This window comes from Scatophagus argus, chromosome 8, assembly GCF_020382885.2.
Source record: "Scatophagus argus isolate fScaArg1 chromosome 8, fScaArg1.pri, whole genome shotgun sequence".
NCBI classification, from domain to species: Eukaryota; Metazoa; Chordata; class Actinopteri; family Scatophagidae; genus Scatophagus; species Scatophagus argus.
Window position 1 is genome coordinate 8,102,636 of NC_058500.1, and position 17,473 is coordinate 8,120,108.

At 43.5% G+C, this 17,473-nt stretch overlaps 1 protein-coding gene across 2 annotated transcripts; it reads left to right on the plus strand.

Annotated features, from left to right (window-relative positions):
* The first annotated feature begins 365 nt into the window (after window positions 1–365).
* On the plus strand, window positions 366–17,457 carry zmp:0000000926 (genetic suppressor element 1). 2 transcript variants are annotated; one of them, XM_046397135.1, is made up of 4 exons: window positions 366–726; window positions 10,003–10,119; window positions 13,645–15,416; window positions 15,721–17,457. In XM_046397135.1, the coding sequence occupies exons 3-4, from the start codon at window positions 13,803–13,805 to the stop codon at window positions 16,186–16,188; spliced, it is 2,082 nt and encodes a 693-aa protein (XP_046253091.1). In that variant the 5' UTR covers window positions 366–726; window positions 10,003–10,119; window positions 13,645–13,802; the 3' UTR covers window positions 16,189–17,457. The 2 variants fall into 2 exon arrangements, with proteins under 2 accessions (XP_046253091.1, XP_046253090.1); XM_046397134.1 differs by lacking the exon at window positions 10,003–10,119.
* Window positions 17,458–17,473: the final 16 nt, after the last annotated feature.

Here is a 17,473-nt window from a genome sequence, read left to right on the forward strand (position 1 = left end):
CTACAGTACAGTGTGCCCCGCCAAGCGCACACCTTTCCCATCATCCCTGTGGGCTGCAATTGGCTGACGAGCTAAGAGGCTGAGGTGTTGCGGCAAATAGCACGAGCCGTGGGCTGGTCCATTCTGCGGCTCGGGGGAGGTTAATGAGTGAAGCCGCTGGGCTACCAGCCAAACATGAGCAGCAATGCTAAGGCTCCCACAATGAGCCTGACTGAATTACCACTGAGCTCTGTCTAATTATACACTCCCAGAGAGGGAGAGAGAGAGAGAGAGAGAGAGAGAGAGAGAGAGAGAGAGAGAGAGCATATTAGGCAGGGGAAAGAAAAAGTTATCAAGTGTCACTGTGTCTCAGAGAGACTTACTAAGAGGGATGAGTGTAGACTGAAGTTGTAGGGGTGAGATAGAAGGTGTGTGTCAGCTAGAGCTAAAGGGGAGAGAGAAGAAGGGAGGGGGTTAGAGAGATCAAGCATGCTGAGGAGAGAGAAAGGGAGCGCACTCACACAGAGATAGAGAGAGAGAGAGAGAGAGAGAGAGTGAGCAAAGAGGCGTTTAGAGAGAGAGAGAGAAGGAGGAGAGGCAGGAATTGGATGAAGGGAGGGGAGGCTGAGCAGTAGCGAGGAGGAAGAGACTCACAGTCTCAAAACTGGATATTCTTACGTGTCTGCTGTGCTGCCTGATCCAATGTGTAAACTCTCTGCTACCTGCTACTCAAAGGCACCCGGCAAGGTATGTGACCACACTCCTTCCTTCTCTCTGTACGTGTATGTGTGTGTTTGTGTTTGTGTTTGTGTGTGTGTGTATGTGTAGGAGAGAGGAAGCGCAGGTGTGTTATCAACTTTGAATGAAAGGATAAACAGAGCTGCGTGGCTGCGTGCTGTGTGTTTGGAATGTTCTGAGAAAACAGGTTTAGCAGTTACTCTGTACATACCTGTCATCCTGAGAGTAAATTGGATTAATTATAGAGAGGAAATATGTCTGAAAGGCGTGTGTGTACGTGTGTGTGTGTGTGTACGTGTGTGTGTGTGTGTGTGTGTGTGAATGAGCGTGGGGTATACACTCATGTAAGTTGGCACCTGTATGTGGGGGTGTTTGTGCGCATGGAAGAGAATAAAGGAGAGAGTGTGAACAAGAGGAAGAGTGTGATGGATTCAGAGACAAGGCATGTGTGAAGAAGAAAGAGCAAGAGAGAGAAATAGGTGAAGGTCCATCACTCAGTCTGACGGCAGATCAGGACTTTCAGAATTAGAGCAGCGGGCTTAAATAGCCCTGGTCCAGAGATAGCCAGGGGCCCTGGAGGAGCCCGCTTAAACTGGGAAGGACGGATATGAGATTGGTGAGGGTGGGGTTAGTTGAGTCGGGGAAATTTTGGAAACAGACAGAAGGAGGAGGAAGTAGGAAGAGAGAAAAATTAGGTGGTGCAGGTGTTGGGGGCAAGTCTGGGAAAGATCTCATGTAAGGGCGGATGTGCAGGTGTGCAAGGGCATCAGCCATCCAACCTCTCATTCAACCAGTGTGCAGCATACATGAGGCATCTGGAAGAACTTACAAAAGCATCTTTAATTTTTAATTATAACTTTACTACATGACTTCAAATGGACTCGGACTTCAAATGTATCTGTTTCTGCGCCCCTCTATTGGGATCACAGCTACGTTTGAGGCTCAGTTACCGACTCCACTCAAATCCCTACTCATTTCTTGCCATTCTCCATGGAGAAATACTACGCCAGTGTGCACAATTATGATTTCTGTATGTCTATTTCTGCTACTGCAGGCGCTGTCCTTCTGCTGCAGTGATATCCCATATGCTGCATATAGGAACATTTCACAGGTTCCAACAGTTCTCAGCTCATCTTTCAAGCGAGATGTACATTTGTCTTTGCTGACTTAATTCACTTATTTCAATTATGAGGACAATCTGCTGGTGTGTACAGGAAATCCTGTGTCACTGAGAGATTGCTTCTAAAAATGCTTGTTTTGAGCACACACGCAGTTACAATGTGTACCTTGTAGGCTGGGAGCAATTTTTACTTGTAGTTTTCAGTGTTGGATTTGTCACAGTCATGTTAAAGCAATGACTGTGCCAGAGTTTGCATGGGATGATGTATGAGAGCCAAGGTGGGGCTCTAGCTGTTGTCAGGTAGATTGAAAACTCAGATTTTCTGTGTTACCGTGACTTACAAACATAAAACATGGAGCTTTATTTTCTGACTCGGGCTGTATACCAGAAAAGTACCCTCATGAATGATGTAAAGGTGACAAAACAGAAACTGAGAATAGAGATGTTCCTATGTCTTTTGGGACGCAGAAATACTACTTGTTTCTGTGACTTGAATGAGAAATACAGCATGTTCTCCTATTCAGTGTTTCTTAGAGTACTGTCACCCTGAAGAGCAGAAAAGGCCTCTTGAGGGAGAAGGTTGAGTGGCTGCTGGCCCTTTAAGAGGTCTATTTTTACAGGGGCACACTCATGCATGGAGCGAGGCGCACAGAGGAGGCAGTGGCACATGGAGACTCTATCTGCTCTGCCTCACTTCTATGACTCCACACAACACATCCAGCAGGACCACAGGCTTGTGACCGAGTGGCCGTGAGACAGTCCCTAAAACTCGTTCAGCCCGTTCCCGTAACGCAAGCTCAAACACGAAAATCATCAAAAACTGGAAGTTGCGAGATTTGCGCCTGACAAGGAGAATCAGTTCTTTTCAAGTGGATCTCTCCGAAGGCTAGAAGTGATAATGAGTGGGAGCTCGCAATAAAGACACCCTTATGCACACTGTACACAAATGTGCCAACATTCCCACATACTTGTTTTGATATGCAGATAGCTATGAAAGAAAATCTGAAAACATTCATGCCCCCTTCTTACAAACACATAATACACTTTAGTTTACTTACACCCCCACACTCCTCGAAAGATGCCACAGAAATGAGTACATTTCAGAACATTTTTACACAAGCACACATCCGTGCACATAGTGCTGTACACCCACTCAAAAAAAATTACTTATACATCCTCAATATCTGGACCCAAAATAATCTTCTCCTTATGCAAGCTGCATGTTATATAATGCATGGCCTGTCATTATCACAGCGCTCCTTCACGCCCTGCTGTGCCTCTCCACCTACAGCACCACACAGACAGGCAGACACACACACACACACACACACACCCTGCACCTTGTGTTGACAGTCATATACTCTAGCACTCTCACCCACGTTGAGTGTGTGCTCTCACACAGCCAGCAAGATGAGTGAGAAGGAAAGACAGAGAGAAAGACTAAGAGTGTGTGGTGTTATGGGGGGGGGGGGCGTCGAAACTGAAACAGACAGAGAGGGAAAACTTAGAGAGTAAAGCGTTCATTCCTACCAAGACTACGCAGTTGAATCATGTGTTTTTTTTAAGGCTGAATGTATTATATTTGCTCTGAGACAAATTCCCATCTTTCACCCTGTGAAGCAGCTTTTGCTCACAGCAGTTTAGCAGATATTTGACGCTACATGACCCCACATAACCCCACCTAATGAGTTCATTTTCGGGGTTTCAAAGAGCAGCACTCGTCAGTTCATTGCAAGATGTGTGATGGACACTCACTGTCACACGTATGAGGAAACAGAGACCTGCATGTCTTTGCATGTCTTGCATGTCAACCACTGACAGAGAAAGTGAGTTAAAATAAGGAGCTCGTGTGATTTTTCTTTTTTTTCTAAATTGAACTGATGACTAAATGCTGATCCTGAATTTGTTTTGTCTTTATACCGTTTTTAAATCGGTCAAGGGGACCTCCTTTGCCACTGTTCTCAGATCAGCACTTGCGCAGTTGGAAGGGTATGGAATTGGCTTGGGAACTCAGCTGGCAAGCCAGTAGTGTGATGAATAATCCCAAACAGCGGCAGGTGTCTGAATACAATTGACACCGTGCCAGACTACTTTAAGGTGACAGACATACCTGCCGGTCGGGGTGTAGCATGAGAGGATGGTGCAGAAAATGATATTTTAATAGGATGCAGAGTGTGTTTGCATGTGAATGTGTGTGTGCGTATGTATGCAGTCTGTCTGTTATCTGAGCTCTTTCCTTCACTCTTTGTGTTCGCATGTTTTCCTTGGGCCTGACTCGCGAACCCTTGTGTATGATCAAGCAGTATGTTCTCCTCCTCCTCCACACTTCATCTACAATAGGGGTCAATGACCTTTCAACTCCTGCCTCCCACCACATTACACCCACACTTTTTCAACCAGGCCTGCCTCTTTTGCCTGCTGGAACCCATGCAAGTAAATCTGCTCCCTTGTACGGACAGACCCAGGGTGCACAAACACAATATGTTGCACAGTATTGGTATTGGTGTCACTGTACAGAAAGTGTAATATTTGAGACATCCTGTAGCTTATGGCATTAATAGTGTCCTGAAAGCCTGTCCTGAAATTGTCTACCCTTGCAATCCTTTGCTATTCATTTTTCTTCTTTTTTTTTAATCCTGCACAACATCAAAATCACTCAGCAAAACATTTCTTTCTCTAATTTATCTTCCATCTTTCATCATCTTTTTTTGTAGTTATTAGCAGCGGTTATCAAATAACTGAGTGATAAAGGTTTTCCCTCCCTAGTGGGACTCTATTGTTAATTTTGAAAACAAGCATTAAACCCACTCGATGCAATTTTAATACAATTTTCAGCCTGTACAACAAACAGCATAAGCCATGTGTTGAATAAATGGCTGTGACTGTCTGCGGCTGGGCAGCAGATTTGGTGTGGGAGGGGTTGTAGAGCAACAGCAATAATGGCAGTGTATAGCACTGTTGCCTTGAATACCAGCAGTGATAAAGGTATTCCAGACAGTATCTATGAAGCCAGTCTAGACAGTCTCTCTGAAAATGAATGGCACTTGAGCAACCAACAGGAGGCCTGGCCACGCTTTCTCCATGGAGATGTCATCACTATGCTTACAGCTTGCTGACATTTCGATGCAAAACTAGAGAACCAAAAGAAATACGGTTTGACTGACAATCACCAGGGGACAGTACCAAAAAAAAAAACAAACAAATTTTTGGAATGAAAAGTAATCCCCCCTATTTCCTTTCATAACCACACACACACACACACACGCACACACGCACACACACACACACTCTCTTTCAAGCTGTTTTTACCCCATCACACCTCTGGGTTTCTCTCTGTCTCTTTTCCTCTCCTCCACCCTCAGCTCCCCTTGTAAGCTACTGATCTTATAGCATGAGAGTACTATTCGCATCAAGGGCTCTAAGTTGGGATAATCATGTCACAGCCAGTGAGGCTGAGCATGTGAAAAGTTGAAAACCTAATTCAGAAAAAAAAAAGAAGTAGAAGAAGAATGGAAATGGAACAACATGACTGTACATCATCAGCATGTGACATCACTGCAGTTGCATAAGAATCGCTGTCACCTGACTGATAGTGGTGCATTTGTTTGTGTCATGTTTTCTTTACTTCTTTGTCATGTATATGATGCACGCAAATTGAAACCAAAGTTGTCTCTCTGTGGTTGAAAAAAATACTTGGTGCAGATGCCACAAAAGAGGTATATTATCAGAATGAGGCAGTGGAAAAAGTACAAAACTGAAACTGCCATCAGTAGACACTTAAATGTCAGTGAATGACAATAACGTAACACCCGCCTTAGTAAAAAGCAGCCACAGTGTTTGATGAATACCTGTTCACCGTTCCACTGGTTCTCTGTAGATCTGTGTGTGCACATGCATGTCTGCAGTATATGTTAGTGTGTATGGATACAGGAACACTGCAGTAGTCTGCCACAGTCAGAGGAAGATGAGAACGAGGTGAAGGAATTTTTGCTTCTGCTGACTGGCTGACCTGCATGTAATTAGTCAAGTCATATTTTTAACTGATATTGCGTAAAAGCCAGCTTAAGGAGCCATAGCTGCCCTATTTATACCCTAGGGGCTAATGGCCTGTACCACTACATAGGGGGATTTCCTCCCAGAACTATACTAAGCCTGCCTTAGACCGTACCAGTTAGGATTCACAGGGATTAACCCAGCAATACATTACAGGCGTCACCTATAGTCTGCATCACTCACACCGTCCTGCTCTCTTCCTATCAGCTCTTTTCTTGCATACTTGGTTTACAACTTAGGCCACACACACTTATTGTCAGAGTCCTCCCTCTTGTTCCTGCAGCTGAACGTTTGGGCCTCACCGTGTGAAATGAAGTTTGACACTACAGACCTATTTTCATATCCATTGCTCAGAGTGGAAATTTCATCTCGGCTCACTGAAAATCTGATTTTATGCAGCGGGTCGACAAGCACAATTTGTGACATCATGAATAGTTTGGAAGACAGTCATGGTTCAATATTCATCATACAATAGAAACCTGAAGCTGAAAAGTCTATTTTCAGACACTGAAAATAGACTTTACAGTGTAGTAGGAGACATCTTGGGTCCAGTCGTCAAACTTTTGAACCAAAAAAATATTTGCATATTCATATATTTTTGTGAGGGAAAAGGAACAGGTGCCATTTTAAGGATTTGAATGTGCATATGTTTATATTTCTGTGTACATGCAGCATACCCCTTGTGTGTGTGTGTGTGTGTGTGTGTGTGTGTGTGTATGGGTGTTAATAGTAACTCCCGAGCCATAAGCCCATCCTCATCGTGGTTGAGCCTGCTGCGGGCAGGGCTGCTGGCTCATCCTGATGAAGAATGGGTCAGAGCTATGGAGGATGACCTGGCCTTTTGCCCAATAAGCTATCGCCCATATCACCCTGTCCTTTTATCAGCTTAGCCCAGCTCCCTGTGGAGTAAGCTGCCACACAAGGCTAGTAGTACTCCCCTCCTCCCCTCCTCCCATCTATCTATCTATCTATCTATCGTGTCCTCTATACCCCACCCTCCTCCACTCTCCTCTTCTGCTCCCCTCTGTTCAGATCTGTCACATTCAGCAACAAATATCTGCTGCATCAGACATTCACCACAGATCTGCCCCCCCCCCCCCCCCCCCCCCCAAACCTGAAATTTGATCAGACACCCCACACAAGGCTACACATGAGCAAAGGAGAAGAAAAAATACAGCTCAAAATAGAGTTTTAGATTCAAAGGGCTGTAAAACTATAAGGAGTTGTACCAAATCCACACTTTAAAGTTTCACCTGTGGAAGTGAAAGACTCCTTTACAACCTCTGCCACTATGGTTCACTGAGTGCAGTCTGATTCATCTGACCTTTCTTGTCTGGGCGTGACCCTGAGCGCGTTTCTGTGCACGTGTGTTTGTTATGGGCAGATTAAATAGTGCAAATCCAGACAGAGACAGACAGAAACAACAAGCATGAGAAGGATAAAGAGTGTGCCAAAACTGTCTCACTGGTGCCACAAAAGATTGACAGCACAGTGTGACTCCACTGTGTGTTTGTTCACGCTGATGTTTGTCTGTCTGCGTGTGTGTGCTCAATAGGCTAAATATCAAAGTGTACATGCATAAGCAGAGCACCAAAGTCATTTCTATATCTCTATATTGTGGTAAATACCCTCTTGTTTTTGCTCTGTTTCCTTCTCTTTCACTATGACTGGACTATTACATCTGAATTTACACTGACTGATGTAACTATTTATGTAGAAGTAGATATATTGTGTAATTTACACAATTACAGAGATGTCTATGATATTTAGGGAATTGGGAGTAATTATTCTACTTGCTTCACTTCACTACATTTTATTTGTTACCTACTTGTCTACTTTTTTATCTTTTGATAGACACAGTGGGATTTCTCTTTAGTTTTAATCCTATTGGTAAAAAAGAAAAAGAAAAAATGTTATTTGTATCAAAGGTTAACTTGAATAATTGTGGACACGTTAATTTAAACCGCTAATTCTACTCTGACACCTTATGAGCACTGGATTTCTTTGTGTAACATAGCCATACATATGTAATATATTATAAAACAATGCTATTTTTGCACACTGCCAGCTGTGCAGTAAAATTAGTTTTAAAGCTTTTTAAAACTAATTATGGCAGAATTAACAACTTCATGTTTGCAAATTAGCTTTCATAAATAAGAAAGCTACAATTCTTGGCCTATTGATCCTGCTCAATGAATATGATTTAGTGCAATTTTGAACAGATGGATTCTTGTTTATTATTATTTTTAAGATTGTTTTCTAATGTATTTATAGCCAGAGAATTGTATATTAATGTTACTTTTCTTTGTCAAAACTGAAAACTGATTAAATTCCCATCTTACAATGAGGCCCTAATATCCAAAAAAGAAAAAAAAAAACCCTCACAGTTTTAATTCTAATCCAAAAAGCCCCAAAACACTTAAAAAATAAAATTCTATATTTTTCTATGAATTGTGATATAGAGCAGACGGCTCTTGTGCACATCACCTTCATGCAGCATTCACTCTTTAAAATAAAAGCGATCTCCTAAATGTCAGAGCAGACTTCCTTCTGAATTGTCGCCTCACTGTGAGAATGTTTCAAGGTGGCCTTCAAGCTGATGTGTCTGCACACACCTCCAAGTCTGATTAACTTTCCATTGCACTGAGGTTGAGAAGTTAGACAAGGTTAACCTCTAATTTACTGTTGGTGGATACAAGTCTGCGTTTTGCTGTGTGTTTGAAAGGTTCTATAAACTGCTCTTGTGATAGAACATAAAGAATGTTTTTTACAATTTACCTTCAGTAATGTTTTGATTGCATCATTAAATCTATCCCCCCCCTCCAAAAAAATGTATATTTTAAATACCTAATTTGCATAATCTTGTATGAAATGACGTTTGATCCTGTAATTTCGACAAGGAACACACTGGGTTATTTGCATGACATCACATTTATCACACACACAACCTTGGGCCTATTTAGCACTTGGTAAAAGGTTGCCATACTGGCAGGTGTGTGATTTCTTGCCGTGGATGAACTGCACTGTTCTCAGAAATTCAGTCCTAAAAAGCCATGTCAGCCATGTCAGCTCACTTTACTTGAACTGACTCAATCACTGAAGCAAATCATTCAGAGCTCTCCTGCAGTGCTAGTGTTAGTGTATGAGCCTGTGTATGTTTTTTTGTGTGGGTGTGTGTGTGTGTGTGTGTGTGTGTGTGCATATGAAGTCAAATCAAATTTAGTCATGAAAGCTCTTTTAACAACAGCTTCGTCACAAAGTGCTTTGATGAAAACAAAGAACACAAAATCAAATGAAAACTGCAGATAAACAAAAAGAACAAGTATCGTGTGTATGTGTGTGCATGCGAGTGTGTGTGTGTGTGTGTGAGTGTGCGCTTGATGGATGTGAGGTTTAGTTTTGAGTCAGAGGCAGCAGCAAATGTCTAAGTCTGAGAGTGTGTGTAGGATGAGCCTCCTACCACGTCCCTCCCTGTCTCTCATCAACTGTCTCTCTGCCTCCCCTCCATCCTTCCCCCTCTTTTATGTGTCAACGTGTCTATTGAAAGTGTTCTTCATATATATAGAACAATGATTAATTCATTGATTAATGGCCTTTCATTTTCAGATACATTTAACTGTGTTTAACTGGTGGAAAGCAAACCGTCAGACAGCACAAAGGTAGCATATAGTCAACATGTACAATCAAATATATGATCTGTATGTGCTGCATCCTTGACTGGTTGTGTGTGTACGTTTCTATGATCATATATGTGAGTGTGTGTGTGTGTGTGTGTGTGTGTGTGTGTGCGTTTGTATCACTCACAGTGATTAAAGCAAGTGGGCGGCAGCAGCAACTGGTCTGCCTGTGTGGCTCTGCATAGCAGACATGTTTCTCACTGCTAGATATTACTCATTTCCTCAGCCCTTTGCACACACAAGTGCACACACACACACACACACACTCTCTTGACATACACACGCTCACATACACAACAGACACAGAGACGGATAGCAGGCTCTCAGTTCTTTCCCTCAGTTTGGTGGGCTCGCTGGTGTTATTTCATGCGTTCAGAGATCAGAGGCAGTTTGTAGCTGGAGGCTGCTGATATCTGCGGGTGTTATTACTGGCAGTGGTGCTGTGGAGGAGCACTGTAGCACAGTGAGGAGCTGAGGAGTGGGTTGACCCTCTGGGAGGACTGGAACATGAATGACTGCCAACACGGGGATGTCTGCTCAGCTCGCACTAAGGTCAGTCTCACATTACATCACAACAACTACTAACTCCATCAAACCTGTCTGCTTGCTCCCACACTCTCTAACTGTTCTTTTGAATTAAAGAGCTGTTGTTTACTCCTTTTCTATTGCAATTAGCATTGCTGGACTACTGATTGCTGCTCCTTTAATAGCAAAATAGGAAAAAAAACACGAGACTGTTCTGTAGTTCTGTTTTTCTGAGGTTTGCAGTCATGAGTATCGAGAAGAGGCTTGACAGTTGTCCAGAGAAATGCGTACAGAGAAAAGGCGGGATGAGGTGGAGTGGTGCAAACAGACGTGAGATTTGATAAGAACTTCAGAGCAAGATTAAGAAAGTGAAAATTGGGAAATTTTTATGATGAAAGTTTTTTTTTTCATCAGTTTTATGCAAAAATTACTTTAAAAAAATTACACTCAGATAAATGCATTTATGCTTGCATAGCAAATGTGAAATGTCTTAGTGTCTGTTTCATTGGAACAAATGTGTAATATTCATATCATTATGGCTGTGATCTAGTGTTTTCGATATATTTAAATGCTGTATGACCACATAGCTCCAGCTAAACTCCAGCTCTGTGTGCATGTCTGCACAGTGTAGGAGTGTTCTGTTAGAAGACATTTCTGTGCAAACTCCTCCACATGCACAATTGTGTTCTTTGTTTTTCTGTACTTTTTTTTTTTTTTTTTTTTTTTTTTTTTGCCAAAGTTACATGAGGTCTAGTTTGGCAACCTTTTCCATTAGGGCTGATATAACAAGGGTAGTCATTTGAGGACAAAAAGAGAAATCTTTTTTTTTTTTTTTGAAAAACATGGATTATAGTTCAACTTCTTGTACATTCAAAGCAGAGTTCTTAAGCAAAAATAAAATGTGATAAGTTAAACAAATTATACCTTTTGAATAGTGAGTAATCATGTGGGCTATTTTTTATTTTCATTGCTTTTTGCTGTTTATTGCTATTTTTGATAATGGAAAGAATAAGTTTTTCCTCTCTTGATTTGATGAAATCTGATTTGATAAAAATATATACATATATATATTCTAGGGGGAAAAAATCGGAAACTATAAACAAATAAGTGTACGGGACTACATAAAGAGTGATTTATAATTGTTGCTGCTGTCTGAAGCCTTTTTTTCTATCAAATCTATCAATTTTCATGAACCTCAGAGGTCAGTGGGGTTTTTTTCAGCCCACGGAAGGTCATGTTATCTTTCTGCTGAACTGAAAATCCAATACTTCAAGCAGCATTATGCAACTATTTCACTTTAACATAACAACTTCAAATTAATAGGGAGAATGTAAAAGGGAGAATGGATGCTTCTCTCATTTTTATTTCACACCCAGGTTCTCGCACTATTTGGGTTAAGCCTATATGTAACTGTAAAGAAATGCATAATTTTTCATGAGACTATTGTTCTTCCGACCGACTTTGAGCCTACTTGGGTAAAATGTCAAAATGTGTCAGCTACAGTGAGTTGCGATTTGTGAAGTTGACGAATTTTACTGTTTATCAGACACATAGGAGACAACAAGTTGGAAAATATACAGAAGCCAGATCGTTCATGTGGGCCTCAGTGATTACTGTGCAAAAACACATCTTTCAAAATTAATCACAGATTTGCTGAAACTGACATGATGTCATATTTATTGAGAAAATCACTCTTATTGATAGCTTTAATTGTTGCTAAAGTAACTAAGTAGTAACTAACTGCTGTTAATTATTGTGCTGTAAACTCGCCATGCAGCTGGCGGTTGTATTCACTAACTCCTCCTGGGCCAGGAACGCTATGCACTGAAGGAGTATTGGTGTTTCCACTGCTAGCAAAGGAGCCTTGGATCACCAGGAGGTGGCGGTTTTCAGGCCCAAGATGGAGGGAATCTAGTGGGATACATTGGAGTAAGATGGCAGGGAGAGTCAGCTAATACAACTGTTAGCTAAAAGGCTAACAGAGCTAACTAGCTAACAGGTACGGAATATGTCAACAAAATTAAAGCTATCTGTTCATCAGAAAAAACCTAATAGCTGTCCATTATAAATATTTCCCACATTCTACTCCTTCATCACAATGGCACAGTCAGTGTCTGGGACAATGAATCCCCCTCATTTCAATGCCCACTTTTCAGTTTTGCGCTCAGATGCACCAACAGCTTGCTCCAGTCGAACACTTATTCTGTTTTTGGACCGAGTCTCTTGATGAGCAACAGTTTACCCGCCTCTCCATAGAGTATCCCCATCTAACCTCTATATCCAACTGGATGTGTTCATGGACACAGTTGCTATGGTGACAGTGGGGTTGATGGTGAGACGGCAGGGAGTTGGTAGGCTGTTGAGACAGACATGTGGTTGAGTGTGGGGCTGAGAGGGATCCTGGTGCTGTGATGTTGTGGTGGCAGTGGGAGCAGCAATGGTGGTGGTGGTGGTGGTGGTGGAGGGAACAGCTGGTGCGGCAGCCATCACTTCAAAAGAGCTCACTTAATACGTTTGGAAAAGAATTAGTAGAGCTCCCCCGCACTTCTCACTGAATGAAACAAGGCTGCAGAATCTCTGACACATTTGAGGACTCAAACACAAACACACACCACAAAGACCTAAACAAATAAACACATTCACTCAGTTTTTCCAGAAAAAAAAGTTACACATGCACATAAATGTGCCATATATGCACGTACGTACACACACACACACGCACACACAGCCACGCATATTTCCCCACACCCCTGCTGCGGCACATAATTAATATGCAAAGACACATCCTGTATCCACAACTGGTGGTAATATCAACAGTATTTCTGTCAGCTTTTGGGTGGGTGGTGACCAGCTTTGCCTATCACTGGGGGAGTAAGTACAGCTGCCTGAGGGAGTATTTGTGTGTCTGTTGCTGTCCGTGTGTGTGTCTGACAGAGAATGGTGTTGGTGGTGGTGGCTGCTGCTAGTGGAGGGGGGGGACTGCTAGTAGTAAGCTTATATGAAATACAGAGAACACCCGGGGGTGTCACGGGGGTGGTTCATGAAAGTGGTACAAAAACATATCTACATATTCCAATCATCCCCTGAGAGTCAGAGATGAAAACTCTCCTGCTGTGATGTGTGTGTGTGTGTGTGTGTGTGTGTGTATACATACTGCACAGCTTCTGAACTTCATTGGCTGCAAAACGTATTTTTAGTCAACATGTGGAGTTATGTGTTCGAATGAAACGAGAAAGTTGGGTAGTTTCAGTCCCTCTGAAGTGCACATAGGTAAGAAATAATTAGTGACGGCTATCAGAAAGTTAAGAGTTTCTAACCTTTTTAAAGTCGCTTATATGGAGAAGTCAGTGCCTTATTGCTCTCAATCTGTCTGAAGCAGCTGAATGTTTGTTTGCCTGTCTGACCAGACTGACAGCTAAGTCTTCATAAAAACTGGTGCCAGGACCAGCCAGGCAGTCTTTTTTCTATCCTTGCACCCAGTGTCTATTAATTCTCTCTTTGTCCTTTTATCTACATTTTTTCTGTTTCTGTCCTTGTTCATTTTTTCTGTAGGTGAGTGGTGCTTCAGTACAAAAAACTCAACAGTGACCTGACAGTGATGCTGTGTTGCAGCCTTACCCTCTGTCTGTGCCCCTCGTTCTCCCGTGAGGCCCATGTGACCTAGCCTACACCCGCACACAGGGGGCCCCCACTGCCGCTGGAGCCCACCCATGAATCCCAGCCCCGACCGCGGCAAAGAGTGCCTCCCTCCCAAGAAGAGGGAGTCTCGCCAAGGATCAACAGAACATCACATCCCTCTGGATGAGTTTAAACCCCCAGTGCCACTTCGGAATCGGTCCAGCACAGGGGGAGGGGAGGGAGGCAGAGAGGCCAGTGACAGGGACCGAGCTCTGATTAACCCAAACCCTGCTCTCCTACATACTCCTCCACCCATTCCTGCTCCAGCACCAGGCCTCACCCTGTCCCTACCATGGCACCTGAGCTACTCTCCCTCTGCTTCTCTCCCCCTTTTCCCAGGGCAGGTTGGTGAGAGGAGGGGCTCGGGCTCTCCTGCCTGGAGAGATGATCCTCTCCCCTCACCCCTGACCCACCACTCCAGGTGGCATAGAGGGGAAGGGCCCCTCTCCTTACCACCTTCCCCATCTTCTTCCTCTGCTTCCTCATTTAAGATGCCCTACCCAGCTGATTCAAGAGAGATGTGGTCCTATATTAACAGTGGTCGAAGGGACAACAGCTCCTCTCTCTTCTCCCCATCATATTTGTTTAGCCACCATTCTTTCTACTCTCAAGAACCAAGCTTAATTGAAGCCAGACACAGGTACCTGGGTAAGAGGCCCAATGGCCTGGATGGGCTAGGCAGCAGGACTGCCTCAACCTCCAGGCCTCTACTCACAGGGGAATATGGGAATGATAGCAGCAGGACCAGAATGGATATCAGTCCACACAGCTCCCATACTAATGGTGGACGGAGACAGCAAGAGGATCTAGCATCCCGTGTTCATTCTGGAGGGCCATTTTTGTCAGACTGTCAAGCTCAGGAGGGCGCTGAGCCACATTCCTCGCTGCAGGACAGAAATCCACATGGAATAGTTAAGACCAGCTCCAATTTACTCTCCAGCAGTCCCCATCCCCTGGGACTAGTCCCCAGGGCAGGTAGAGGGGGTCTATTGGACCCTCTAGGGGCCACACCAGCTGAAGCCCAGATCTACTACTCCCTGGGATCAGTGTGCCACCCCAGCCCTCAGACCCAGGCCTACCCACTCTTCAGCCCCTCAGGAACACCTCTGTACAATCCACACAGGGAGCAAGGCCCCAGGCAGCACAATCTAAGGAACTCACCACACTCACCACAGGGTCTGCCTAACAGCCATGATAGGTCACAAAGAGACCGAGACAGAGACCGGGACAGAGACCAAGAAAGAGACAGAGAAAAAGTCCTACAAAGGGACAAGGAGCGAGGTAAAGACAAAGACAAGCATCTACAACATGATAAAGACCAAGAAAGAGACAGTGAGCGTGAGAGACAGAAAGACAGACAAAGAGACAGAGGGAGAGAATTATCTCCTTCCTATCTTCACACCTCACCCCCAGCCCCTTACCCATCTCCCCCGGCGCTCCTACCTCACTTCACCAAGGGTTCTCTCATTGAGTTGGCCGGTGGGCAGTTGAAGCGTGTGGAGGAGCTGCGAACTGAGGACTTCTTGAGGAGCGCAGACACCTCTCCAGAGTTCCACCTCAGCACCTGTACTGTGCAGCTGATTTCCCCCAGCAATGCACAGGGTTTCAGCCACCTGCAGGTCCACCTCACAGACCTCAACACTCAGGTCAGCTTTCTCTTTAGATATTCTCTTCAGTTTGCAACTTAGTAAGGTATCTACATTACATCATAATCAGAGATAAATTCATGAGCAGCTGCACAACACGTTGAGAGTCAATGCAAATCAGTCACCTTTCAGTGTATCTGTCTTGATCTTCTCAGATGAAAACAGATTAGTGTAATTCTTCACGCATGTTGTTACATATCAAGTTTTTGTCAGTCAATTCATCAAGTCAGTTTTTGGTGATAATAAGTGATAGACATGAGAGACTTCTTGGTTGAATGTATAACGATGTTGTGGTTTTGTGTAGGAGTTACTGAAGGTCTTGGTGGAGTATCCATTCTTTGTGCAGGACCGAGGCTGGTCTTCTTGCTGTCCCCAGAAAACCTCACAGCTGTATGGCTTATCCTGCCGCCAGCTCATGGAGGGGGATGTGTGCCTGGCTCTTACCCCCACACCCACCCAAACCCACCGGACACACACGCGTACCAGCTCCAGGGCCCATCGCATCCAACCTCCTTCCAGGGCTGCAGGAGCATCCAGTAGCTCACACAGGGAGGAGATGCCACCTCCACCTCCTCCTCCCCCTCTTCCTTACCACCCGCCTCCTACGGCACCGGCCCCTCCACGAGCCCTGGCTGCAGAGCCTCCCATTCAGGAGCAGCTGCGTCCGCGCAAAAGGCGCTGGTCTGCCCCAGACACCCTTCCATCAACCAGAACTGATGCTCCTAGCCTCCTGGATTTACCTCAAGGCTCCAAGCTAATGAAGTGGCAGTAGAAACTGGGAAATGCATATGTATACATGCATACTTACACACACACTCATAAGCACATACACACCCTCCTTGTCTCTGTTGCACCCACCAAGACAAACAATGGAGAGACCTCAAGGCAGGGTTGCAGGGAAGGAATAATAATAATAAAAAAAAAAACAATAGAAAACGCAATTTACGGGTGTCCACACTGCTGCCCAAAAAATGAATCGTCTAGTCCTTGTTGCACCCATGCAGTCCTTTCCCTGCCTTTCCTCAACCTTAATTAGCACAGCCCTTAAAGGAGCAGCAGTTGGAGGATTTCTGGATGGCTCCTTACAGACACACTGAAGACATTTAGTGAGACAATCAAGCACATGTCTGTGTTCACTCTGTTTTTGTAATGGTTGTCCCACACACTTACTGACTGACAGTGTTTTCTGCAGGGTATCGATTTTCAATCAGTGTTATGAAAGTAAACGCTATTGAAGCATTGCAGATATATACGAACAAAAGTCGGCTATAAATATATATATATACATACATATATATATATATATATATATTACATTACAGATGTTATATACAGTAAATATGCTAAACAGATTTAATGCAATCTCTCTGTCAATTTTGCAATGCATCTTTTTTTTATTGTTTTCTTGCTTCTGAGCCGATGTCTACTTGTCGGCCTGGGCAGGCAAGGTGAATGTATGAGCAACTCTTCGCCTTTTTTATTCTCATCACTGGGAGTCATTTCATACAACTGTTCGTCAAGGCATTACCCTCCAATATGTTCTTAACATTATCTCTGAGAAAGGGAGAACACTAATGAAAACTGCGTAACAGACAATCCCACCCACACAGACAGGTCTGTGCCACATCGCCTCGACACTCATGGTGTTTTTCCATTAAAAACTGAATGATGGAAAGAGTAAAAAAGTGCAGTACGGCTGAAGAGTAATGGTGCTAATAACACGTTGGAACATGATGCTTTGTGAATACTCTTGACCCCTGTGTACTGTACGCTTCTGTTCCCATCTCATTTTTTACGTACTGTATATGTTTGAAGGCAGGGAAAAATGATGAAAGTATTTTAAACTCAGATACGGGTATCTCTTCTGATTCAGCACACTCTCTCACTTTAGTTTTTGTGTTTTTTATTTTATTTTCAAAAAGAGAACCTTACTTGTTGATTTTTCTTTTTAAATGTTATAGCTACAAAAATGTATATTTTTAAAAATTGTGAATCTGTTACATGATGTTCGCTAGAAATAAAAGGAAAAAAGCTTTATAGATTTAATTAAATGTGTC